This window comes from Sorex araneus, chromosome 10 (assembly GCF_027595985.1).
Source record: "Sorex araneus isolate mSorAra2 chromosome 10, mSorAra2.pri, whole genome shotgun sequence".
Lineage (NCBI taxonomy): Eukaryota > Metazoa > Chordata > Mammalia > Eulipotyphla > Soricidae > Sorex > Sorex araneus.
In genome coordinates this window covers 60,781,343-60,806,914 of record NC_073311.1, presented here as the reverse complement: position 1 = coordinate 60,806,914, position 25,572 = coordinate 60,781,343, and the positions used below count along the sequence as shown (strand labels likewise).

The window sequence follows — 25,572 nt, the reverse complement described above, 5'->3', positions numbered from 1 at the left end:
ACACCCCCGGACCAATCAGCGAAGAGGCGGGCCGGTGATTGGTCGAGCGGCCCGACCCGGAAGGGTGGATGCGGGGGACCCGGCCGCCGGGACCGGCTCCTGGCGGGAAGTTTTGTCTCAGAGCTGCTGCGAGGCGGTGCGTAGTGGCCCGGACCCCGGCGCTCGGGGTGGGGGGTCGGGGCCGCTCGGCAGGGGGCGTGGCGCTTAGGCCCTGCGGGACACGTGCTTGCCTCCGAAGGGCCCGCGGCGGCGAGGCAGGACAGCCCTTGTCTGCATCCGGCGTGCACCGCGGGGCAGCGGTGCCCGGCCTCGGAGGGGCTCGTGGGCCCTCCCGCCGCCCCCTTTACCCTGCCCGCCCCCCCTTCCCCTGCCCGCCTTTGCACGCAGGGGCTGGTCACCGAGCCCGGGGCCGGCCCCGCCCGTGGAGTGGCCTGCACGCCTGTGCAGCTTCAGTGGCCGGGAGGCTGCGAGCCTCTCGGGGCAGGGAGGAGCGGGCGTGTGTCTGCGTGTGTCTGAGCCTTCAGAGCGTGTGCTTGCTCCTCTGTAACTAGGTGTGTGTGTCTGTGTGTGTCTGCGTGTGTCTGAGCCTTCAGAGCGTGTGCTTGCTCCTCTGTAACTAGGTGTGTGTGTCTGTGTGTGTCTGAGCCTTCCGAGCGTGTGCTTGCACCTCTGTAACTTGGTGTGTGTGTGTGTGTCTGTGTGTGTCTGAGCCTTCAGAGCGTGTGCTTGCACCTCTGTAACTAGGTGTGTGTGTGTCTGTGTGTGTCTGCGTGTGTCTGAGCCTTCAGAGCGTGTGCTTGCACCTCTGTAACTAGGTGTGTATGTGTGTGTGTGTGTCTGTGTGTGTGTCTTAGCCTTCAAGGCGTGCGTTTGCACCTCTATACCTAGGTGTCTCTGTGTGTGTGTATGTGTATCTGTGTCTTAGCCTTCAAAGCATGTGCTTGCACCTCTGTAACGAGGGGTGTGTGTGTGTGTCTGTGTGTGGCTTAGCCTTCAGAGCATGTGCTTGCACCTCTGTAACTAGGTGTGTGTGTGTGTGTGTGTGTGTATGTGTGTCTGTGTCTTAGCCTTTGAAGCGTGTGCTTGCACCTCTGTAACTAGGTGTGTGTGTGTGTGTCTTAGCATTCATAGCATGTGCTTGCACCTCTGTAACTAGGTGTGTGTGTGTTTGTGTCTGTGTGTGTCTTAGCCTTCAAAGCGTGTCCTTGCACCTCTAACTAGGTGTGTGTGTCTGTGTTTGTGTATTAGCCTTCAAAGTGTGTGTTTGCTCCTTAGTAACTAGGGGTGTGTGTGTGGGGTGTGTGTGTCTGTGTGTCTGTTTCTGACTGACGTAGTCTTCAAAGTGTATGTTTGCACCTCTTTCTAACTAGGGGTGTGGTGTGTGTATGTATGTATGTGTCGGTGTTTGTGACTTACCATTCAAAGTGGATGTTAGCACCTCGATACTTAGCTGTGACCCAGCACTTCCCCTGTGGGTTTTAGCTTGTGTTTGTGTATGACGCCCGCTAATTTCCGAACACATATGAAGTTGAGAGATCTTTTACTATCAAGCCACATCATTTGGTGAAAGAGCTTAGAAGCTCTGTAGTGTTTGCTTTGGTGTGTGTGCGCGCACATGCGTGTGTATGTGTGTTTGTAGGGGGGCGCTGAGGGGGCTGGGCACACCCTTCAGAGCTCAGGGACTACTCCAGGCTCTGTGCTCACTCCCAGCAGACCTTGGGGAATCAAACCTGCTTGCAGAATTTGCGCTCAGCAGCTTGAGCTTTCTACCCCAGCCCTGTAGAAGCTTCCGTTTGTTTGTTTGAAGGGGCATAATCCAAGGGGTCGTTCGCAATAGAGTGGAAAGTGGTTGAAGATGGAATTATCACCTAAGGGACCAGAGACCCTCTGATTTCAGTCTCAGCAGCCCGAGCCTGTATGTTGTAGGACTCGGCTAGGTTATGTGAACGCATAACATTCACATGTTGGAGAGATTGACCCTCTGCCCTGCAGCTGGAGACCCCAGCAATCGAGAGCAGAATTCCCATTTCCTTGAAGTAGTGACATGATACAGGGAAGAGACAAGCATACCAAAGTGCCCTTAGCTGGGAGTGGCACTTCCAAGTCCCTTCAAAGACAAAATAAGCAAATCAGTAACCCAGAAAGCCCGAGCCCATGTTTCCGCTCACTGCGCAGGGTACCAGGCCCCAGGCTGCAGGAGGCTAAGGTGATGCTGAACCTGTGTGAGGAGAACATTCTACATTGGGGTTGGAAGTGTGTACCTCAGAGCTCCTGGGGTCTAGGGGTGATGCAAAGTTCCCGCCCGAAGCCTGATGTCTTTCCACTTGCACCTGTCTTAGCCCTTCACACAAACCGTGTATAAGGCCCTTTTCGACCTCACGGTCTCCCCTTGTGAAGTCTGACCCCTCCCTGCGATATCGATTCTTGGCTCTAAGATTAAACCCGAATCTAACTCTCAAAAGCAGGAGCCCAGTGGAAATTCTAAAAGAATGTCATGTATTGCAGAATGTTGTCTAATTTGCGTGTTGCAGAATGTTGTCTAATTTGCGATGTTTGGAGTATCCAATCTGGGACCTATCCCGGTCTTCCAGATAGGGCTGAAGGGAACAAGGTGTGTAGCTTGGTTCAAGTCACACAATAATTTGGCGTTAAGGCTATTTAACCCCCAAAAATAGATTTGGGGGGCGTGGGTTGGTACTGGGCTTTACACATTTGAGTCGTGTCCTCTACCACTGGACCACATCCTGGGCCCACAAAGTTTTGTGGCTCTTGTGAACATACCATTTTGTAGTAGCTGATGCTCATGAAGTGTTACTGACATTGTACCTGCTGTTTTATCTACTTGACTTTGCGAATTTCTGTGAAATTGACAGATTTTTCTCCCCCCGCCCCGCCTCCCCGTAAAAATTAGCATGGGAAAAACTTGGGAGTCCTAATTTGAAAGTCACTAAGTATATAATCTACTTTTCTAACTTTTTAGTACTTAGTAGTGACATCATCGATTGAGCATTATCTTCGGTATTTTTAAAGGTTCACTCTGATTTTTCTGTTTTTAGAAAGAAATTTGGATTTCCAAGTCAATGTTAGAATGGCGTCGGTTTCAGGTTAGTGGGAATGATTATGTTTTGGAGTTTGTTCTAATTGCCTGTTCTGGGGGGGGGGGACACCTTTTTTCCTCCTTTTCAGTATGGCTGTGAACTTTAAATGCTTAAAAATTCGAATCAAAAATGATTGCATGTATTTGTTTAAAAGTTCTGATCATGGAGATGATGCCTTCCCATTTTCATTGCGAAATGTACATAATAAAATGGAATTCTTTCAGAAGTCCTGTACTGTTTTGTCGTTGCGGTAACCTGGTTGGCAGCAATGGTCCCTGATGTTGCTCGTAGCCCGTTCACCCTGGCCTGCGTACCCTCGTTCCCTCGTTCCCTCTCCTCTGCTCCCCCCCTCTCCCTCTCCTAAACTCAGTTCCCTTGTCAGCGTGTAGAGTTTGCTTTCACTGGACACGATCTCTCCCGTTGCTCTGCATCTTCCCTTTCTTTGGTTTTGGGAAGAAACTCAGTGTTGCTTAGGGGACCGTGAGGGCCAGGGCTGAAACTCCGGCCTCCTGCATGCACACAGAGTTGCCCTGCATGTGCCCTGTTCACTCGCACGCACTCCCTCCTGTTGCTGTATATCCCGCCAGACGTTGTCCCGTAGTTGTCTTCCTTCTTCTGACGTCCTTCACTGAACCCTCTAGTTCCAGCCGTCACGTAGCAAAACACAAGATTTCATCTTTTCCTGTAGCTGAGTAGCATTCCGTTTATTGCGCTTTTATATCACAATTTTTTTTCTCGAGGGATTTCGGCTTTTAGCGGAGCTGTGGGATGGTGCAGTGCCAGGGAGGACCCCACGGCTTTCTCGTGTGGAGTGGGCACTCCCGCCCCAGTCCAGAATTTCTTTACTCACTTATTTGTGGTTGGGGTGTGTCCAGGACTTGATTACTGCAACTAGTGTTGCGATAAAATATGGGTGTGCATATATACATACATGCAGATAAGTTCTTTTCTTGTGTGTTCTTGGGATCGATATCAAGGAGTGTGGTATTACTGGAATTATTTAAGTTTTGTTGTTACTGCTTGGGGGATTTGGGGACCACCCTTCCTGGGGCCTGGAAGTCACTCCCACAGGGGACAGGGGACCAGGCGGTGCGAAACTTTTAACTGCCAGTTAAATTTTGACTACGTAATTCAGGGGCTTTAAGTGAATTGACATGGTTGTGTAGTAACTGTAGGATGACATTGGTTTGTCCTTTCTGCCTTGCCACAGGGAGCTTAGGTTTATTGGGTTACTCCTATCACAGTGCTCCCACACCTCTGTTTATTTGTAAACCCTTTCTTTGTGCTCTGTTTCCCCAACAGGTCAGTCACCTTTATCTCCTAATCAGACTCTGTTAACTTGTAAATACTGCTTTTCTCTTCTTTGCATAGTTAATTCAGAGCAATGTCCTTTTTGTATAGGCACAGGAAGACAGGTAATGCTATGCTTTTGTAACTTGGGAGTTAATTGACTCCGGATGATATTCAGTCCTGGGCCTCTGTTCTCTTGACTTAAGCCTTAGTTATCCTTACTTTCTAGCACCCTAAAAGCAGGGTCCCAATGGGGGACTGGATGGACCCAGGGCAAACTGTGAGCTACCCTGGTACCCTGGCATCAAAATGGGCCAGGCCAAAGCACCATAATACTTAACTATAAGCTAAGAGCATGGTCATGGACAAATTCTATCACGATCCAAAAAGTAACATCTAGATTAGAACCCTGCTAGGGTTAGGAAAGATTAATCCAGCCTGAGCACTGGAGCCTGAGGTGTATAGCAAGATGTCCCCAGTTTATGGTAGTCCCATTTCTTTATCTCTGTTTTCACTTGCTTGGCCAGTGGTGTGTCATCTTTGAAAATATGCAAGATGTCCCCAGGAGAGCCACCCTACAAGCTTAATGTACCTCTTACTGTGTCCTTACAAATTAACTAATATTAAGAAGTAGAATTAAGATGTTAATTAAGATATTAATTAAATTATTGGACTAAGGAGAGGAGAAACATGTCTAAGAGGTACTTTGCCCTTGAGTGGAAGAAGGTCTTTCCTGTGTTGATTGTGCTACCAGCAGGGGTGTGGTACTACCCCCAAGGCTGGGGAGTTGGGAGAGAGGAGAGAGAGACCAGGCGGAGAGTGGGAGCACAGAGAGATGAGCAAAGGAGACAGGAGGAGACGGGAATGGGGGGCTTAGTGAGACTGGAACAGGCGCATGGGGAGTCTGGAATGAACGGCAGCTGATCACCAACCAGCCTGGCCCTGTTTCCTCCTTCGTCTGCCCTTGGCATTGGCCGTGCCGGGTGGGGAAGCGGCCGTGAGACCACCGAATGCAGGTGGCCAGAGAGAGCCGCCGGATCCCCAGTCACACGGTGACTGCACAGTAACCACCGAGATCGGTCCTCAGAATATGTTCATCAATTCAGACCGAAACCGTAGTGGTCAAACTGTGACTTTGTCCCTCCGTTACCCTCATCTCCGGCAACACGGTTCTGCTTTCTGTTTCTGGAGAGTTCCACCTCATCAGCGTGCAGCTTGACAGTGTGTGCTCGTGTGTCGGGCACTTGCCTCACCTCCCGCACGTCTGTCCATCCTGTAGGGGAGCTTTTAAAGCCTGCTGCCCATTTCACTGTAGGTGTCGGCCGCCTTTGGTTACCCGCTCCTCAGTGGAACAGGGTTTCACATAGGGCAGCTGGCTACTGAGAATGACGAACACTGTGTGTAAATTCCTGAGTGGATTTCAAATACCCGAGTGGGGTCATTACCTTGAAATGGACCTGCTGGTGCCCTGGCGAGTCTGTGTCATGTTTTGGTGCTGTTTTCCATATGACGGCACCACTTTACACGCCTACCTGCAACCCACAGCAACTTGGGGATGGATGAAAATTTTGACAAATTTTGAAAATGTTGACAAAGACTTTGTCAAATTTTTGAAAAAAATCCTTGGAGAATTCTCTAATCTGAGTAATCAGAAAGAAGGACCGTTCAGTCACTTCTAATCTCACTTCTCAGGTGAATACCGTACATTGATTTGATTGTTAAATTTAATTTATTTTTACTGTAGTTTTGGTGGCATGGTCACAGGAGTGCAACTTGACAGTGTGCTTCTGTGTCGGGCACTTGTCTCATCTCCTGGAGGTTCATGCCTTCTGTAACGGAGCTTTTAAAGACCGCTCCCCGTTTCATTGTAGATGTCGGCATCCCTTCTGCCCCCCCCCCCCCCCCCCCGAATCCACTAGACGTGGTCCATGAGTACGGAAACAGAAATGATTCCTGAGTATAGTCAGCTGTGGCCCAAACACGCCCCCACCCCTCAAGAAAAATTATTGATGACATTCTTGGCCCATGTGGCACACTAAATTTAGAACGTCAAACGGCCAGTATCAGTCAACTTAGCCTCTCGCATCCTGTCCGTCCTGACTTGGTTCTCAGGACTTGCTCCCACGTTTGTTCCCCGGCTCTGCATCTCTCCTGCGGTGTTTCTTGCCTTCTCCTGGGTCACTCTTTTGTCCCTCGTCCTCCAGGACTTCTTGGAGGAAGCACCGAGGGGTGGTGGGGAGGGCAGGTCAGGGAGATTAGCATCCCTGGGGCAGCGTCCACCTGGGGAGCAGGTGAGGAGGAAGGGCACAAGAGACCTGGCCATTAGTGGCTTGCTTCCTTGCGGTCCACCCAGATAATTTCACCCAATTAGTCATTTCTCATCAATGACCCTGTGAGCCTGGAATTCGATTGGCGCGTCATGCTGCCCCCTGCGGGATTTCTTCCCGAGGCTGGTAGGATGTCGGCTCAGTGGCAGCTATTTTTGGTTTTGCTTTTGGGCCACACCTGGCAGTGCTCAGAGATCACTCTTGGTGGGCGCAGGGGACCATATGGGGCGTCGGGGATTGAGCTCGGCCTGGCCACGGGCAAGGCAGGTGCTCTGCCCTTTGTACTGCCACTCCGGCACCAGCAACTTCTTTTTTTTTCTTTTTTATTTTTTTAAGCACAGTGATATGTCCGAGGCCTCTACTATAAATGCTGCATTTTAAAAAAATATTGTATTTTTAAGTGTGATTTTAATTTTCTTGTTTACACAGGTCAAAATCACATAGTAATCATGAATTGCCCCTTCCTGGTTTATACTGTTGGGGGTAGCGCAGTTTCATGCATACCGTGTTCCTCCAGCACCCCCTCTCGTGGCGTGCCCCCCACGCCCGTTCGCCTGACTGTGTGTGACAGTGCGAGCAAAGACAGGTATTATCTCCATCTGAGAGAAGGAGAAGTTGAGGCCGCATCCCTTGGCCGTTCAGACGGACTCTCAGCAGCACAGCGGGGCTCCGGCCTCCCGCTGGGTGAGGACCGTGCATCCTCCTGTCACTGACCCGTGCCCTGCTCCTCCAGGCCGAACGTACCCCGGGGTCACCTGAACAGGCCTGACGCTGCGGACGCTGGGCCTCGCCCCACACTGTCCCCAGGGTCTGGCCCCCGACCATGGTCTTAGGAATCGTAGAAGCACTTGAGGAACCCGGGAAGCGATTCCGATGAGGCGGGACCTGGGAGACCCCAGAGGGCCGGGGGGAGGTGGCACGCTGGCGGGAGCTGCTCACTGACCGCGTCCTGTCCCGCCCGCCCAGCGCTCACCGAGGAGCTGGACTCGGTGACCAGCGAGCTGCACGCGGTGGACATCCAGATCCAGGAGCTGCTGGAGAGGCAGCAGGAGCTTCTGCAGAGGAAGAGCAGCCTGAGCCAGAGGATCCGGCAGAGCCTGGAGGCCGGCGAGGCGGGGGAGGGCAGCCGCGGGGACGCCGCGCCCGCCGCCTGGAGTAAGGAAGGTGTGTCCGTCCCTCGGGACTCGGCCTCCCGGGGCCAGTGCTGCCCGCAGGGGAGGGGGCCTTTGGGACCGGGCTCTGACTCTTCCTTTTCTGAGTAGTTTTTCCAAAGAGCGACATTAGTCCCTGCTTGGGGGGAAAGACATTTATTTCTAAGCAAAGGTTGTAGTTAAGATGAGACCGTGAAAGAGCGTGGGCACTAGCGCTCGTGATAGGTCACGTGACTCGCATGCGAGAGGCCCCAGGTTTCATCCCAGCACCGTCATGTGTGGCCCTGGGGTCACCGAATAGCAGAAGACCCGGCCCAGAGTTACCTCCTCTCTGCGTCATTCTCACCTGGCAGGTGTTTTCTCCCTTCCTCCCTCCCTTCCTTCTTTCCTTCCTTCCTTCCTTCCTTCCTTCCTTCCTTCCTTCCTTCCTTCCTTCCTTCCTTCCTTCCTTCCTTCCTTCCTTCCTTCCTTCCTTCCTTCCTTCTTTTTCTCTTTCTTTCTCTTTCTTTCTTTCTTTCTTTCTTCTTTCTTTCTTTCTTTCTTTCTTTCTTTCTTTCTTTCTTTCTTTCTTTCTTTCTTTCTCTCTCTCTTTCTTTCCTTTTCTCTCTTTCTCTCTTTCTTTTCTTTCTTTCTTCTTTCTTTCTTTCTTTCTTTCTTTCTTTCTTTCTTTCTTTCTTTCTTTCTTTCTTTCTTTCTTTCTTTCTTTCTTTCTTTCTTTCTTTCTTTCTTCCTTTCCTTTCTAAGATTTTTATTTATTCATGTATTTATTTATTTATTGTCTTTTTGGGTCATATCCAGCGATACTCAGGGGTCACTCCTGGCTCTGCACTCAGGAATTACTCCTGGTGGTATAAGGGAGACCCTATCGGATTCTGGGGATTGAACCTGGGTCAGCCACGTGCAAAACAAATGCCCTCTGTGCTGTACTATTGCTCTGGCCCCTCATTTTTTTTTCTGATGTACTGTTTTATACAATTGGGCTCTTTCTTTCTTTCTCTCTTTCTCTCTCTCTCTCTCTCTCTCTCTCTCTCTCTTTCTTTCCTTCCTTCCTTCCTTCCTTCCTTCCTTCCTTCCTTCCTTCCTTCCTTCTTTCCTTCCCTCTCTGTTTCTTCCTTTCTTTCTCTTTCTTTCCTTCTTTTCTTTCTCTTTCTTTTTTCCTTCCTTCTTTCCTTTTTTCTTTATCTCTTTCCTTCTTTCTTCTTTCTTTTTTCCCTCCTCTCCTCTCCTCTCCTCTCCTCTCCTCTCCTCTCCTCTCCTCTCCTCTCCTCTCCTCTCCTCTCCTCTTCCTCATTCTATTTCTCCCTTTCTCCCTTCCCTTTCCCTCTCCTTCTCTCCCCTCCCCTTCACTCTCTTACCTTCCCTTCCCTACCTCCTTTCCTTTCTTTTAGTGAGTTAAACTAGGCTCAACATTAGTGTAGTAAAGGCTTGTATCTGTCCCAACTACGATCAGTCAACCTCAGTCCTCTCTATGATCATTGCAGTCTCTCCTGTTCCGTGCGTCCCATCTGTAATCCGGAACAGTCTGGAACCCTGAACTTCTTTTCCTCCCTCCAGATTTCCCGTGGTCCGGCCAAGTGAAGGATGTGCTGCAGAACGTTTTTAAGCTGCAGAAGTTCCGGCTGCTGCAGCTCGAAACCATCAACGCCACCATGTCGGGGAAGGAGGTTTTCCTGGTGATGCCCACGGGCGGGGGAAAGAGCCTGTGCTACCAGCTCCCCGCCCTGTGCGACGATGGTGCGTGCCAGGCCCGGGACACACGGCGCCATCCCGCCGGTCCCTCACACAGCATTTTTAACAATCAATTTTTAATTTTGAAGAAAAGTTGACCGGCTTGATTTAAACAGTGTGGCTTCCAAAGTCGTTCCTGGTGACGTGCTGACGTGGCCTGCTCCTACGTTCAGACACCAGTCGCCGTGCTCTCGTCTGTAATGTCCACTGCGATTTATTCTCCCTCACTAGTTAAAGGGCTCCCTTAGGAGGGAGCGGGTATTAGATTTAAGGGGGGCGGGGCTTAAGTCATTCTTGACATGGTCCCTGATACAAGGAAAACGCACGGGGAGGGAAAAGTGGCGAGGACAGGATCCGGCTGCCCTCGTCTCTCTGGAGGTCAGCCGTGGCCGCAGGTGCTGGCCAAGCCCCGGGGAGCATGTGTGGGTGCCCTCGAGGCCCACAGATGTCGGAGGGTCCCTCCGCCCCAGCGGCCGTGAGATTTGCTGGGAAGTGGGCGGGGAAATGGCCACTGCCTGAAAGAGTGACAGTCACGGGCAGGGAGGGGCCCCGAGTTGGTTCTGGAGACTTTGCTCGAAGTGGGAGAGTCTCGACTGTGTTTGCGCGTGAACAAGAAGGTGCCAGTGTGTTTTTAAAGCGACTGCCCAGGTTATCTGAAGGAACCCACTTTGGAAACGTAAGGCTCCACCAAGGCTTTGTTCTGTTCTGTTTTGTTTTGTTTTTTGACCGCACCCAGTGATGCTCAGAGCTGATTTCTGGCTTTGTTTTCTTGGCGGCCATGTGTGGTGCTGGGATTATATCTGGATTAACTACGGGGCAGGCAAGTGCCCTACACACTGTGCTGTCACTCCAGTCCCTTGCATAGGATTTTTTAAATAATTAATTTAAAAAATTTTAATTTTTCCCACCTTATTTAGACAGTGCGGTTTACACAGTTGTTCCTGATGATTTGTTACAGGCGATCAGGATTCCAACCCCAGTTTCACCACCACTGCCACCTTCCTTCCACCGTCGTCCCCATTTTTCTGGCCACCTCTCAAGCCAGCCCCTCTAGCAGGCCCACAATAATTTATTTTCTATTGCTTGTTACTGCTAAATGGCTAATGGAATTACCAAAAAAAAAAAAATACTTCAGTAAGACAGAATCTGTGACAATTGTTATATTTCACCATGGGGACACTAAGTCCTTGTCTGAGGTTTCCTAAGCCGTTGTTGCAAGTTAAGCCTCCTGTGGCGATGTTCTTGTGAGTCGAGCTCGTTGGCTTCTGCAGTAGATTCCCATCCAGGCTGGTGTGTTACTACTGGGATGTTAGATAGTACTATAGATTTTGGAGATGTTGCTCCAGAGAGTCCAGATGTATTTAACTGGGCAGTGAGCTTGTGTGCCAGCAGTGATGGACTGTGGGTGTGGGGCCACAGGGGCTTCTCAAAGTACAGGGAAGTGGGGGAAGGTAGCCCACCCCCTACCCCTGCTCTGAGAAGACCCAGAGATCTCAGCCAGTAAAACCCCCGGGTTCCTGCAAGTTTTGGCAGTTTGGCATCTCCGCCGACCTCTCTCAGGAGGAGTCCGGCCGGAGGCATCACAGCAGCTACCGGGGCTTCGGCAGGGCAGGAACTTGGCCTGCACCCCGCCAAGGTCGCCTCCGAGTTCTCGGCCACGGGCTGGGTCTCTGAGAAATGACTGTGGCTGGTTGATCTCGTTCGAGATCTCATCGTGAGTCTCTGTAGCTGGGCTAATGGATGAGCTGACAGGGCGGCGGTGGGGGTGGGGGTGGGGGTGGCTCTGACCCAGGATTTTGGACAGTGTTTGAATCTCTGCTGTGGCTGTGGGCAATTCCCCGGGAGAGAAGGGGAAACTAGGAGCAGGACTTCATTTTGCCAATGAGCTGCTCAGTGACTTCAAAATAAATTAATCTAGTGGACAAGTAGAAAAGCAACTATTACTAATTTTCAGGTTGCTGTGTCCTCTTTGGAAAACTTGAAATAATGTGTGCTTGTGTGAGAATGTGTGTGTGTGTGTGTGTGTGTGTGTGTGTGTGTGAGAGAGAGAGAGAGAGAGAGAGAGAGAGAGAGAGAGAGAGAGAGAGAGAGAGAACTGGACAGTGTTTGGCTTTACTGAGAGTCCCAATACTGGTTGTTAAAAAAATGGAAGTAAGCTAAAAATTAGAATGGTAACATCTACTTTTACATCTGTATTCTAATGGGACTCAAAATTTTGTTTCAGATGACTTGCTGTCGGTTGATTTTTCTCTCTCCTCTCCTTTAGGATTCACACTTGTGATCTGCCCACTGATATCGCTTATGGAAGATCAGCTGATGGTCTTAAAGCAGTTAGGAGTATCAGCCACCATGTTGAATGCCTCTAGCTCAAAGGTATGCTTCTGCGGCTTTTGAAAAAGTTTAATGTAAGATAAACGAACACATTTGAGCACATCTGAGATGAGCCTCAGCTACAGTCCAGTGGCCTCTACACTTGCGCACGGGCAGCGAACGGCTCTGCCGGGAGGACAGGCTGGGCTCTTCAGCGAGCTCCTGCCCTCAGCCCGCTTTCCCCTGGCCAAGGAGCTCCGAAGAGTTTCTCTGCCCTTCGTGTTCGCTCGTTTTTGCTTTGGGGTCACACCCGGTGAGGCTCAGGTTCCTCCTGGCTCTGCACCCGGGGATGACTCCTGGCGGTTGGTGCTAGGGGGACCGTGTGGGATGCCGGGGATCACACCCCGCCGGGCCTCCGCCTTTCCCTCTCACTAGGAGCACGTGAAGTGGGTTCATGCCGAGATGGTGAACAAGAGCTCCCAGCTCAAGCTGATCTACGTGACGCCGGAGAAGATCGCCAAGAGCAAGATGTTCATGTCGCGCCTGGAGAAGGCCTACGAGGCCCGCAGGTTCCGCCGCATCGCCGTGGACGAGGTGCACTGCTGCAGCCAGTGGGGACACGACTTCAGACCCGGTACGGGGACGGGGAGCCCGTTCCCCGGGGTGAGGGTGGTCTGTGGAACCGGAAGGCGGGGCCGCTCTCCCCAGGCCGACGGTGAAGGACACACGCAGACAGTTAATCACGGAGGTGACCAGCGTGCGGGGTGGAAGGCCAGTCAAGGAAGAGCCTCGCACCTTCCATAGAAAAATGAGATTTGAAATTTAAACGAAAGAGAGAAGCGTCTGACAGCACGGCAGCCAGAACGCACTGCACCTGAACATCCACTGGCACGGAGCTCTTTCCAGACCGCTCTTTGGCGCGGGGATGAGTGTTCTTGCGCTGTTGGTGGTTCCTGCTCTCGCTCAGTGGATGGCAGATGAGTCTCTAGCTCCCCCCGCTGCTCCAGTCTCCTGCAGCTGCTTCAGGCTCCATGTTTCCCCTCTTGGCCTATAGAAATGCAGAGTCTAGAGTCAGAAAACAGACCCTTGGGGGCGGCTGGAGCAATAGCACGGCGGCAGGGCGTTTGCCTTGCACTCAGCCGACCTGGGTTCGATTCCCAGCATCCCCTAGGGTCCCCTGAGCACCATCATTCCTGAGTGCAGAGCCAGGAGTAACCCCTGTGCACCACCAGGTGTGACCCAAAAAGCGAAAAAAAAAAGCAAAAAGCAAACGGACCCTTGCTGGTGCCGAGAGCCCGTCCAGGAACAGCCGAGGCCTTTGTCCCTGGGGCACGCGTCCCGGGCAGCTGTGTCTTGGCCCTCACCGCCGGAGGTTCAGCGGGGCAGCGTGAGACGGGGGAGCGTGGCCACTGCCTGAACGCCAGTGTCCCCTCCCAGTCCAGGCGGGACGGCGGCCTGCTGGGCCCCCGCAGAGCCCTGTCCCCTCTCGCTTCTGGCTCCCCGGCCCTTCCCTGCCCGTCGTGGTGACCCTGCAGGGTCGCCCACTGAGGCCCGGGGATCCCGGAAGGCGGTGCCAGCGCTGGGACCCAGCGTCCTGGATGCCTGGGGGGCGCATACGGGGTGCCGGGGTCCCCACGCAGGGCAGGCTCCGTGGCCCTCGTTGCCTCTCGGGTCCCGCAGTTCCTTTTTTTTTTAAAAAAAAAAATATTTATTTATTTATTTATTTGCTTTTTGGGTCACACCCGGCGATGCACAGGGGTCACTTTTGGCTCTGCACTCAGGAACTAACTCTGGCGGTGCTCAGGGGACCATATGGGATGCTGGGAATCGAACCCGGGTCGGCCGCATGCAAGGCAAACGCCCTACCCGCTGTGCTATCGCTCCAGCCCTGGGTCCCTCACTTCTTGCTAACTCGAGAGGCCCCGTGGGGCTCAGTCACTGTGGTGGGATGGACCCCCAGACCTCCAGCCCCCGCCCCGCCTGGTCCAGTGCTCTCAGGCCAGTGCTCTCAGCTTTCCTCTTCCGCCAGCCCAAGTGCCAGTTGGTGACCAGGCGCCTGACGGTCACCTGCCTTCTGCCTGTCCCCTCCTGGCCTGTCTGTGCCGTGTTCGCTCCGTACTTGTCACGTCAGCCTCGGGATTCCCCTCTGCAGCCGCCGGGGCCGCTGCTGCTGGCCAGCCCAAGGGGGCAGCAGGCGGCACTGGCTGTGCCCGGCACGTCCGTCTAGGCCGTGGCTCCTGCTCTGTCCAGCACCCAGTGGGCACCGCTCGGGGAGTCTGGCTTCCGCTCCCGGAGCCGCCCCGAGACCCCCCTCCCGAGCCCTACCCTCTCGGCCCGGGCCCAGGTGTGGGCGTTTCCTCTGCCCAGGGGGTCCGTCTCCCTTCCCAGAGGCCCTGAGTCCTCCTGAAGACCTCCTCTCCCACCCGAAGGCCCCTCCCGTCCCTGCCACTTGCTTCTCTTCTGCGTTTTCCTGGTCGCGCCTGCCCTTTGCTCGGAAGCGCTCACGAGCTCAGGGGGAGACCGTCTGGGCAGCGAGTCTGGCGGCGTGGGGGGCAGGACAGGAGGGCGGGGGGCCCAGGACGGTCGGGTTTGCGGGGGTCTCCATCCCGTCAGCCGGAACAGACACGAACACCCAGGCGGGGGGCAGTCGCCGTGGGGCGTGCCTCGGATGCTGGGGGCCCACCCGTGCCCCCCAGGGCTGTGTTTCCGAGGAACCGGGTCAGAGGGTCCTGGCTGGCCCGTCCCCGTCGGTCGAGCAGCCGCTGCAGCTGGGCAGGAGGGCGGTGCCCGACGGGAGCGGAGGCCGGGGGGCAGCTGGCGGGCAGAGGAGGAGGAAGAGGCCGGCGTGTGTCTCTTCCAGATTACAAGGCCCTGGGCATCTTAAAGCGGCAGTTTCCCGACACCACGCTCATGGGGCTGACGGCCACGGCCACCAACCACGTCCTCAAGGACGCCCAGAAGATCCTCTGCGTGGAGCACTGCCTCACCTTCACGGCGTCGTTCAACCGGCCCAACCTCTTCTACGAGGTGCGTGGCCTCGTGCGGCCCCTGGCTGCTCCTGGGAGAGGGAGGCGGGGCCGGGGGCCGTGGGGGGTGCTGGGGGGGGTGTGGGCAGCCGTGGGGGGTCCTCGGGGACGCAGGGATGCCCACCCAGGTGCCTTCGCACACGCGTCCCGGTGTGGGGTTGACTCTGAGCATCCTCCGGCTGCTCTTGTCCCGGCGACGCGGTCACACGGGCTCAGTGAGGCGCCCTGGGAGTGCTCTGGGCCTTGCACACGCAACCCGGCAGCTTCTTCCTTCTCCCTGGGCCCCTTGCGCACCGGCCCGCGTCTCCTGAGCTTTCCCGCGTCTCCTGAGCTTTCCTGACTCGTTGCTTCTCCCCCTTCTCGTATGTTGGGAGGCGGCTTCCAGGAAGCCGCTGTTCACTTTCCTCTTCACCCCGGAGGGACTGAACCGTCCGTCTGGGGCAGAGGGGCCCGGTCCCTGGCGGGGGTGGGGGGTTCACGCGTGTGCGTGTGTGGCAGGGGCCGGGGGGGCGGGGCCGCGTTGCTCCTCTTCTCCCCGTCACGCCGCTTCCCGTAGGTTCGGCAGAAACCCTCCAGCGCGGAAGATTTCATCGAGGACGTGGTCAGGCTCATCAACGGCCGATACAAAGGCCAGTCAGGTACCTGCAGCGCCCCGCCCGCGGGGGCAGTGAGTCCCCGCCGTGAGCACCCAGGGGTGCCCGGCTCGTGGAGGCCAGCTGCTCCGTGCTCTGCGGGGACAGACTCTGGGGGACGTGCGGCCTCGCCTCAGCGAGTCTAGAGAGAGTGGCCCCAGGGCACCGTGAGTCTAGAGAGAGTGGCCCCGGGGCACCGTGAGTCTAGAGAGAGTGGCCCCGGGGCACCGTGAGTCTAGAGAGAGTGGGCCCCGGGGCACCGTGAGCCTAGAGAGAGTGGGCCTCGGGGCACCGTGAGCCTAGAGAGAGTGGCCCCGGGGCACCGTGAGTCTAGAGAGAGTGGCCCCGGGGCACCGTGAGTCTAGAGAGAGTGGCCCCGGGGCACCGTGAGTCTAGAGAGAGTGGCCCCGGGGCACATGAGTCTAGAGAGAGTGGCCCCGGGGCACCGTGAGTCTAGAGAGAGTGGCCCCGGGCACCGTGAGTCTAGAGAGAGTGGCCCCGGGGCACGTGAGTCTAGAGAGAGTGGCCCCGGGGCACCGTGAGTCTAGAGAGTGGCCCCGGGGCACCGTGAGTCTAGAGAGAGTGGCCCCGGGGCACCGTGAGTCTAGAGAGAGTGGCCCCGGGGCACCGTGAGTCTAGAGAAAGTGGGCCCCGGGGCACCGTGAGTCTAGAGAGAGTGGCCCCGGGGCACCGTGAGTCTAGAGAGAGTGGCCCCGGGGCACCGTGAGTCTAGAGAAAGTGGGCCCCGGGGGCACCGTGAGTCTAGAGAGAGTGGCCCCGGGGCACCGTGAGCCTAGAGAGAGTGGCCCCGGGGCACCGTGAGCCTAGAGAGAGTGGCCCCGGGGCACCGTGAGCCTAGAGAGAGTGGCCCCGGGGCACCGTGAGCCTAGAGAGAGTGGGCCCCGGGGCACCGTGAGTCTAGAGAGAGGGCCCCGGGGCACCGTGAGTCTAGAGAGTGGCCCCGGGGCACCGTGAGTCTAGAGAGAGTGGCCCCGGGGCACCGTGAGTCTAGAGAGAGGGCCCCGGGGCACCGTGAGTCTAGAGAGTGGCCCCGGGGCACCGTGAGCCTAGAGAGAGTGGCCCCGGGGCACCGTGAGTCTAGAGAGAGGGCCCCGGGGCACCGTGAGTCTAGAGAGAGTGGGCCCCGGGGCACCGAGAGTCTAGAGAGAGTGGCCCCGGGGCACCGAGAGTCTAGAGAGAGTGGCCCCGGGGCACCGTGAGTCTAGAGAGAGTGGCCCCGGGGCACCGTGAGTCTAGAGAGAGTGGGCCCCGGGGCACCGTGAGTCTAGAGAGAGGGCCCCGGGGCACCGAGAGTCTAGAGAGTGGCCCCGGGGCACCGTGAGTCTAGAGAGAGTGGCCCCGGGGCACCGTGAGTCTAGAGAGAGGGCCCCGGGGCACCGTGAGTCTAGAGAGAGTGGGCCCGGGGCACCGTGAGTCTAGAGAGAGTGGCCCCGGGGCACCGTGAGTCTAGAGAGAGTGGCCCCGGGGCACCGAGAGTCTAGAGAGAGTGGCCCCGGGGCACCGTGAGTCTAGAGAGAGTGGCCCCGGGGCACCGAGAGTCTAGAGAGAGTGGCCCCGGGGCACCGTGAGTCTAGAGAGAGTGGCCCCGGGGCACCGTGAGTCTAGAGAGAGTGGCCCCGGGGCACCGTGAGTCTAGAGAGAGTGGCCCCGGGGCACCGAGAGTCTAGAGAGAGTGGCCCCGGGGCACCGTGAGTCTAGAGAGAGTGGCCCCGGGGCACCGTGAGTCTAGAGAGAGTGGCCCCGGGGCACCGTGAGTCTAGAGAGAGTGGCCCCGGGGCACCGTGAGTCTAGAGAGAGTGGGCCCCGGGGCACCGTGAGTCTAGAGAGAGTGGCCCCGGGGCACCGTGAGTCTAGAGAGAGTGGCCCCGGGGCACCGTGAGTCTAGAGAGAGTGGCCCCGGGGCACCGTGAGTCTAGAGAGAGTGGCCCCGGGGCACCGAGAGTCTAGAGAGAGTGGCCCCGGGGCACCGAGAGTCTAGAGAGAGTGGCCCCGGGGCACCGTGAGTCTAGAGAGAGTGGCCCCGGGGCACCGTGAGTCTAGAGAGAGTGGCCCCGGGGCACCGTGAGTCTAGAGAGAGTGGCCCCGGGGCACCGTGAGTCTAGAGAGAGTGGCCCCGGGGCACCGTGAGTCTAGAGAGAGTGGCCCCGGGGCACCGTGAGTCTAGAGAGTGGCCCCGGGGCACCGTGAGTCTAGAGTGTGGCCCCGGGGCACCGTGAGTCTAGAGAGAGTGGCCTTGGGGCACCGTGAGTCTAGAGAGAGTGGCCCCGGGGCACCGTGAGTCTAGAGAGAGTGGCCCCGGGGCACCGTGAGTCTAGAGAGAGGGCCCGGGGCACAGTTAGTCTAGAGAGAGGGCCCCGGGGCACCGTGAGTCTAGAGAGAGTGGCCCCGGGGCACCGTGAGTCTAGAGAGAGTGGCCCCGGGGCACCGTGAGTCTAGAGAGAGTGGCCCCGGGGCACCGTGAGTCTAGAGAGAGTGGCCCCGGGGCACCGTGAGTCTAGAGAGAGTGGCCCCGGGGCACCGTGAGTCTAGAGAGAGTGGGCCTCGGGGCACCGTGAGTCTAGAGAGAGTGGCCCCGGGGCACCGTGAGTCTAGAGAGAGTGGCCTTGGGGCACCGTGAGTCTAGAGAGAGGGCCCGGGGCACAGTTAGTCTAGAGAGAGGGCCCCGGGGCACCGTGAGTCTAGAGAGAGTGGCCCCGGGGCACCGTGAGTCTAGAGAGAGTGGGCCTCGGGGCACCGTGAGTCTAGAGAGAGTGGCCCCGGGGCACATGAGTCTAGAGAGAGTGGCCCCGGGGCACCGTGAGTCTAGAGAGAGTGGCCCCGGGCACCGTGAGTCTAGAGAGAGTGGCCCCGGGGCACGTGAGTCTAGAGAGAGTGGCCCCGGGGCACCGTGAGTCTAGAGAGTGGCCCCGGGGCACCGTGAGTCTAGAGAGAGTGGCCCCGGGCACCGTGAGTCTAGAGAGAGTGGCCCCGGGGCACGTGAGTCTAGAGAGAGTGGCCCCGGGGCACCGTGAGTCTAGAGAGTGGCCCCGGGGCACCGTGAGTCTAGAGAGAGTGGCCCCGGGGCACCGTGAGTCTAGAGAGTGGCCCCGGGGCACCGTGAGTCTAGAGAGAGTGGCCCCGGGCACCGTGAGTCTAGAGAGAGTGGCCCCGGGGCACGTGAGTCTAGAGAGAGTGGCCCCGGGGCACCGTGAGTCTAGAGAGTGGCCCCGGGGCACCGTGAGTCTAGAGAGAGTGGCCCCGGGGCACCGTGAGTCTAGAGAGAGTGGCCCCGGGGCACCGTGAGTCTAGAGAGAGTGGCCCCGGGGCACCGTGAGTCTAGAGAGAGTGGCCCCGGGGCACCGTGAGTCTAGAGAGAGTGGCCCCGGGGCACCGTGAGTCTAGAGAGAGTGGCCCCGGGGCACCGTGAGTCTAGAGAGAGTGGCCCCGGGGCACCGTGAGCCTAGAGAGAGTGGCCCCGGGGGCACCGTGTGTGTCGCGCCTTAGACGGGGTTACAGTCCACACCCGCGTGCCCCTGAGGCTGGGCGGCGCCCTCGAGTCAAGGGCACACTAGACCGATGGGCCCTTCCCTGGGTCTGCACTTCCTGTGACTAAGGACGGGACGAGCACTGCCTCGGCGGAGTCTGAGTCGCAGCACTGGGCGGGCACAGTGCCCGCTGTGAAGGGTCCAGGGTCGGATGGAGTCGGTCCACAGCCGTCTGTGCTCCTGCAGCTGCCCACGGCCCCAGCGAGCACTGAGGGCTGAGCCAGTTTGCCTTCCGCGCGCCAAGGCTCCTTCTGGCCTGCGCACAGCCCCTCCCACAGCCCCCTGCCCTGTCGTGTGGCGAGGCGGGGCGGGAGGGCGGAGGCCAGCTGGGCCCCAGGCTGACACCCCCAGGCCCGGGGCACCCCGCGCGTGTGGCAGGCACCACCCCTGGGAACGCCCGTCTGACAGCCTGGCTCTCCACAGGGATCGTGTATTGCTTCTCCCAGAAGGACTCGGAGCAGGTGACGATGAGTTTGCAGAAGCTGGGGGTCCGGGCCGGAGCCTACCACGCCAACATGGAGCCCGAAGACAAGAGCCGGGTTCACAGAAGATGGGCAGCCAACGAGGTCCAGGTGAAGCATCTCTCTGCCCTAGGAATCCGGTTCTCCCTACGGTCATCACTGAGAGGGGCCGGGAGCTCATGAGCACTGAGGGTGGGTGCGGGTGTCTGCATGGGCCTGACCCGGGTTTGGTTGTTGGCACCGGTGTCCGGTTCCCTGAGCGTCCACTGGACCCGGGTCATCTTCCATGCGGCGGCCCGGGCCTTACATTGACCCACCTGCCCGTTTGGTCCAGATTAGCCAGAGAGGACTCAGCGCTCAGGACTCAGCACTGCTGGGGGCTGTAGCACAGTGGGTAGGGCGTTGGCCTTGCACGCGACTGACCTGGGTTTGATCCCCCACGTCCCGGAGGGTCCCCCCCCGAGTAATTCCTTAGTGCAGAGCCAGGTAGCCCCTGAGCATTGCTGGGTGTGACCCACCCCCTGAGATAAAACACTCAAAAAACGAAAACCCACGAAAACCGTTCACATGTCTTAGGTGGTCGTGGCAACCGTGGCGTTTGGCATGGGGATTGACAAGCCGGACGTGAGGTTCGTCCTTCACCACTCAATGAGCAAGTCCATGGAGAACTACTACCAGGAGAGTGGGCGCGCAGGTACCTGCACGCAGAGCCGCACAGTTTTCTTTTTTCAGATTAGTTAGGATTTAATGCAATGAAAGGACTAATACATAACCTTAAGGGCAGAGTAAACTAAGAATATGTGATTTTTTTTGTACATATATATGATTCTGCAATTTATGTAAATTGCAGACTCATATATATATATATTAGCACACAAGACCCAGACTCCAACTATTCACGGCAAGCTATACAGAGCAAATCAGTTAGCATCTGCCAGTGGGGCAGGCCTGGGTGGGGGTGGGAAATAATGAGAAATAAGTTTGAAGAAAGGATGAAATTTGATAAATTTGATGAAATTTGATGATAAATTTGAAAAAAGGATGAAAATATTAGGGATAGGTAGCGGGAAGGGGCAATGGTGCTGGGTTTGGTATTGAAACATCAAATGCAATAAATGACTGTGGACAACTCTTTTTTTAAATTTAATTTAATTTTTATAAAGTTGTTCACAATATTTGATTACATTTAATATTCAAACACCAATCCCACCACCATTCCACCTTCCCACCACCATATCGCTAATATTTCCATCCTGAACACCAAACCCCGCCCCCAAAGAAGAACTGACATAATTCATTTTGTATTGCTTGTTATGAATAATCGGCTAAAAATGATCCAAACAAGGTTTCTGAGACAAAAGTGAGTCAAGATTGTCGTATCTCACCCAGGAGCCATTAAGCCCATGGGCACATTAAGTGAGTGCTTTCTAAGTCTCACTCATCTTTTTTTTTTTTTTTTTTTTGCTGTTGGGTCACACCCGGTGATGCTCAGGGATTACTCCTGGCGGTGCTTGGGGGACCATAGGCAAGGCTGGGGATCGAACCCGGGTCGGCTGCATGCAAGGCAAACACCCTCCCCGCTGTGCTGTCGCTCCAACCCTCATTTTCCTTTTTGAAGACGACTGTTACAAACTTACCTTCCGTCTGAAATAATCCCGAGGTGATAGATCTTAGATGTTACTTCCAGCTTAAATATACTTTTTTTTTTTTTTTGCCTGATTGAAATGTTTTTCGTTCAAGCAAGTCCAAGATCTGTCTCCCCGCAGGCCGCGACGACCTCAGGGCGGACTGCATCCTCTACTACGGCTTCGGGGACCTCTTCCGCATCAGCTCCATGGTGGTCATGGAGAACGTGGGCCAGCAGAAGCTCTACGAGATGGTGTCGTACTGCCAGGACATGCGCAGGTCAGCCCCGGCCGCTGGCCCTGAGCCCGCCCTGCCCGCCCTGCCCGCACGCTCACTGCCGGGGGGCAGACGCCGGTGTGGCTGCAGGTGCCAGCCTGTCCAAAGCCTGTCAGAGCAGCAGCCCGAGAGGCGGGCACTGGGGCATGGGAGCACAGGCCTGGGCTCTGCCTTGGACGGGCGTCCCGCCTAGCCCCCTGGCCTTCGTGCCGTACTGTTCTGTTCCTCCGAGGCCCCTACACGCGTCTCTCCCCGCAGTGCTCGGCCCTCGGGTTGCGGCTCAGGCCCAGCAGCCTGGTGCTGCTTGGTGCCGCAGGGTGCTCGGGGCTCAGTGCTCAGGGCTGCCCCCTGCGGGGACTCGGGAGGGCGGGGCAGGGCTTGCAGCCCTCCCCCCAGCCGTCAGGGCAGCAGGCGGGACTCGGGCGCCTGCGGACGGGCCTCTCCTGCAGGTGTCGCCGTGCGCTGATTGCGCAGCACTTCGACGAGGTGTGGGACTCGGAGGAATGCGACGGGATGTGCGACAACTGCTGCAAGGACACGGGTGAGTTCCCTGCGGCGTGCGCCGTAGGACAGGACCCCCGAGGGCGCTCGCAGCGGAAGGCGTGGGGCGCCGGAGCCAGCGCACAGCCCCGAGGGCGCTTGCCTTGCCCGCGGCATCCCCTGTGCCGCCCTGAGTGCTGAGTGCAGAGTCGGCCCTGACACCGCCGCGCGTGGCCCCCAGAGGACAAAGATTAAGCAAGGGGTGACTCAGCCTCAGCAGTCCCAGGGCCGGGAGGGCGGGCAGCTGGAGCAGGTGGCCAGGGGCCAGTGAGGAGAACAGTGCAGGTCCCGGGTTGCCGCTTGTCGCCTGTCCCCTCTACAGCCGGCCTTGGCTTGCCACAGCCCAGAGACTGGGGGCAGCCCTGTCGGAGGGGTGGGCCACGTCCTCATCACTGCCAGCCTGGGGGAGGAGGGCCGGGCTGCAGAGGACGGGCTGGAGGCCTGCGGCGAGGAGCAGGCGCTGGTTGTCGCGGACTGTTGGCGAGTTTCTCTGTTCCCAAGAACCTGTCGGCCACCTTGAGCAAGGACTGAGCACGGAGGAGAGGCACGTTCACGGTGGCTGGCTGCCACCAAACCGCAGGCTTGGGGAATAGTGAGACGGGAAACAGTCGGGTCCTCTGACTAGAAATACAGTATTTGCCGTTTGGGGCCACACCCCGCAGTGCTGAGGGCTTTTCCCTGGATCTGTGCTCAGGAATCCCTCCAGCTGGGCGCTAGGGGCCCGTACGGGGTGCAGGGCATCGGGCCCGGGTCAAGCACCTGCAGGGCACAGGCCCCACCCTCAGTCCCCGCACCCTGGCCTACGCTGACTTCTCTCAGTGAGGTTTGATGCCCGGGAGACGGTGGTGAATCCCGAGTGGTCTGGTGGGTGCCGGCCTGCTTCTGCCTCTTGAGTTCGGGCGCTGTAGTCTCAGCTTTCCAGCCAGTGAAGCTCTTCCAGTGCGTATCAGTGCTCCTGCGCTGACGTGATTCTAGAACTGGAGTGGGACTCCCGGAAACAGAGCCAGGGGTGTCCCTGCGGGACATTCTCTCCGAGGACCCAGGGGCCAGAGGAGTTTCTGCAGCGGTGCCGGCAGCCTGGCTCAGGGCAGGTGCAGCTGGGCACCTGCTCCTTGGGCACACCGCGACCCTCTGGGCACCAGGGTGTTTCCGTCTGCCACCGTGCAGGGGCCCTGGGGACTCCCTCCCTCTTACTCGGAGCCCGAGGAGCAGCGGGCGGGCGTGTGGGTGCGAGGGGGCGGCCAGGTGAGCCCGCCCCTCTCTGGCCGCAGCACCTGAAAGGAAGGACATCACCGAGCACTGCAGGGACCTCATCAGGATCCTGCAGCAGGCCGAGGGGCTGAACGAGAGGCTCACGCCCCTGAAGCTGCTGGACGCCTGGACAGGGAAGGGGCCGCCCAAGCTCCGGGTGGCGGGCGTGGCCCCTCCCGCGCTCCCGCGGGAAGACATGGAGAGAGTGGTCGTCCACGGCCTCCTCCAGCAGTACCTCAGGTATGTGCGGCCCCTCTGGCCATTCCCGGGCCCCCGGGCCATCAGACGTGAAATCAGCCCCAACTTGGCCACCGCGCACTATCACACGGCGGAAAACGACTTCCTCTGGCGACAGAAGTCTGCCAGAGAGGCTTAAGAGTAACTAGGGGGCTGGAGCGATAGCACAGCGGGGAGGGTGTTTGCCTTGCACATGGCCGACCCGGGTTCTAATCCCAGCATCCCGTATGGTCCCCTGAGCACCGCCAGGGGTAATTCCTGAGTGAAGAGCCAGGAGTAACCCCTGTGCATTGCCGGGTGTGACCCAAAAACAAAAAACAAACAAAAAAGAGTAACTAGGGGGCTGGAGCGATAGCACAGCGGGGAGGGCGTTTGCCTTGCACGCAGCTGACCCGGGTTCGATTCCCAGCATCCCATATGGTCCCCAGAGCACTGCCAGGGGTAATTCCTGAGTGCAGAGCCAGGAGTCAGCCCTGAGCATCTCCAGGTGCAACCCAAAAAGAAAAAAAAAAAGAGTAACTAGGAATGAATTTTTAAAATGAATGTCCTCTTTCCCGCACAACCTCTCCACACTCTTTCTTCAGGGAAGATTACAGTTTCACGGCCTATGCTACCATTTCCTATTTGAAAACCGGACCCAAAGCTCATCTGCTCCAGAACACGGCGCATGTGATCACCATGCAGATAAGGAAGCCAGCACAGAACTGTCTCCGGGTAAGTGACCGCCTTCTAATTCCTGCACATCCAAAAAGCGTTCCGGGGGATGTGGCCGAGAGGCAGAGCACTGGCCTTACGAGTCGAGAGCCCTGGTGTGACCCCCGGCACTGCCAGACCGAAACAGTGAGATCTGGCCTGGGGGAGGCTCATCCCTCTGCTCCCCTAGACCCAGCGGAACCCGAGTCCGGTCTCCTTCGATTCCAGGGGCGGGAAGGAGCACGCCTTTGTTGTCTGCAGGCAGGAGACTTAGGATGGACCTTTTGGTTTTTATTTTGGTGGGGGGAGACGCACCCCGTGGTGGGGGGTGGGGGGGTCCCACGTGGTGCTGGGGCCTGAATCTGGGACCCTGCAAACAAAGCCTCACTCCAGCCCTCTGTATCCAAGCCCCTTCCCTCTAGCGTCCCCACCCTGTGGAGTGTGAAGACCCCTCGTGGCTGTCACAGCCGGTGGCGCCCGCTGCCCTGGGGGTGGGGAACTGTCCCGGGGCCAGCGGGGGAACCCGCCCCAGAGGCCCGGCCGCTCCCTCCCGTCCCGCGCTGACGTGTAGGGGCCTCTAACGACTCTGCTGTCGTTCTGCAGACGGAGCCGTCCCATGCGGGTCACCCCGAAGGGGCTGACAGGAAGAGAGAAGGACACTCGGGAAACTCCCAGAAGAGAGCCGCAGACCCGGCCCCGCCCCCTAAGCAGACAGGAGCCAAGAAGAGGAAAACTGTCAGTGCGTGAGACTCACGGGGCAGGGGCACAGAACTGCCACCATCGAAATTTAGACAGTTTCACTCTTTACCTACAAGGGACTACATGTCGAAACTTAATTCTGAAGCTGATGACAGACAAAATCGAGGCCTTTTTTTTTTATTTTTCTTTTTGAGTTACGCTCAGCAATGCATAGGGGTTACTCCTCGCTCTGCACTCAGGAATTACCCCTGGCAGTGCTCAGGGGACCATATGGGATGCTGGGATTTGAACCCGGGTTGGCCGCGTGCAAGGCAAACGCCCTACCCACTGTGCTATCGCTCCAGCCCCCAAATCGAGGCCTTTTGAAGAACCTGAGATCATGAACTATAAAGTGCATGTAGTCTAAAACAAGGGGGGGAACGAAATCTTTTTTTCCGGGGGGGAGGCACACCTGGCCGCGCTCAAGGCTCTCTCCTGGCTCTGTGCTCAGAAGTCCCTCCTGGAGGCGCAGGGGACCCCGTGGGCTGCCGGGGTCAAACCCTGGCCGCGTGCAAGACAAGTGCCGTACCTGCTGTATTACCGCTCGGGTGCAGAAAAGCGAAATCTTTGTGTGAAATTCTTTAAATGTAAAATGCTTATGTGAAACGTTATCTCAATTATCTTAAACTTTTTAGGCCTTGAA

The 25,572-nt window shown here is 57.1% G+C and overlaps 1 protein-coding gene across 1 annotated transcript; it reads left to right on the top strand.

Moving 5' to 3' along the window:
- The first annotated feature begins 78 nt into the window (after positions 1-78).
- RECQL (RecQ like helicase) lies at positions 79-24,965 on the top strand. Its single transcript, XM_055118251.1, has 15 exons — positions 79-136; positions 3,057-3,104; positions 7,682-7,879; positions 9,421-9,600; positions 11,861-11,967; positions 12,340-12,538; positions 14,765-14,931; positions 15,487-15,568; positions 19,531-19,679; positions 20,145-20,262; positions 21,335-21,473; positions 21,920-22,011; positions 23,282-23,501; positions 24,083-24,212; positions 24,795-24,965. The coding sequence occupies exons 2-15, from the start codon at positions 3,089-3,091 to the stop codon at positions 24,936-24,938; spliced, it is 1,941 nt and encodes a 646-aa protein (XP_054974226.1). The 5' UTR covers positions 79-136; positions 3,057-3,088; the 3' UTR covers positions 24,939-24,965.
- The last annotated feature ends 607 nt before the right edge of the window (positions 24,966-25,572 follow it).

What these genes read in the sequence shown, in the direction of transcription:
- RECQL (XM_055118251.1), top strand. An exon ending in GGCCCAACCTCTTCTACGAG is followed by an intron (nt 14,932 to 15,486) that starts GTGCGTGGCCTC and finishes CGCTTCCCGTAG; the next exon opens with GTTCGGCAGAAACCCTCCAG. An exon ending in GGGCAGCCAACGAGGTCCAG is followed by an intron (nt 19,680 to 20,144) that starts GTGAAGCATCTC and finishes CACATGTCTTAG; the next exon opens with GTGGTCGTGGCAACCGTGGC.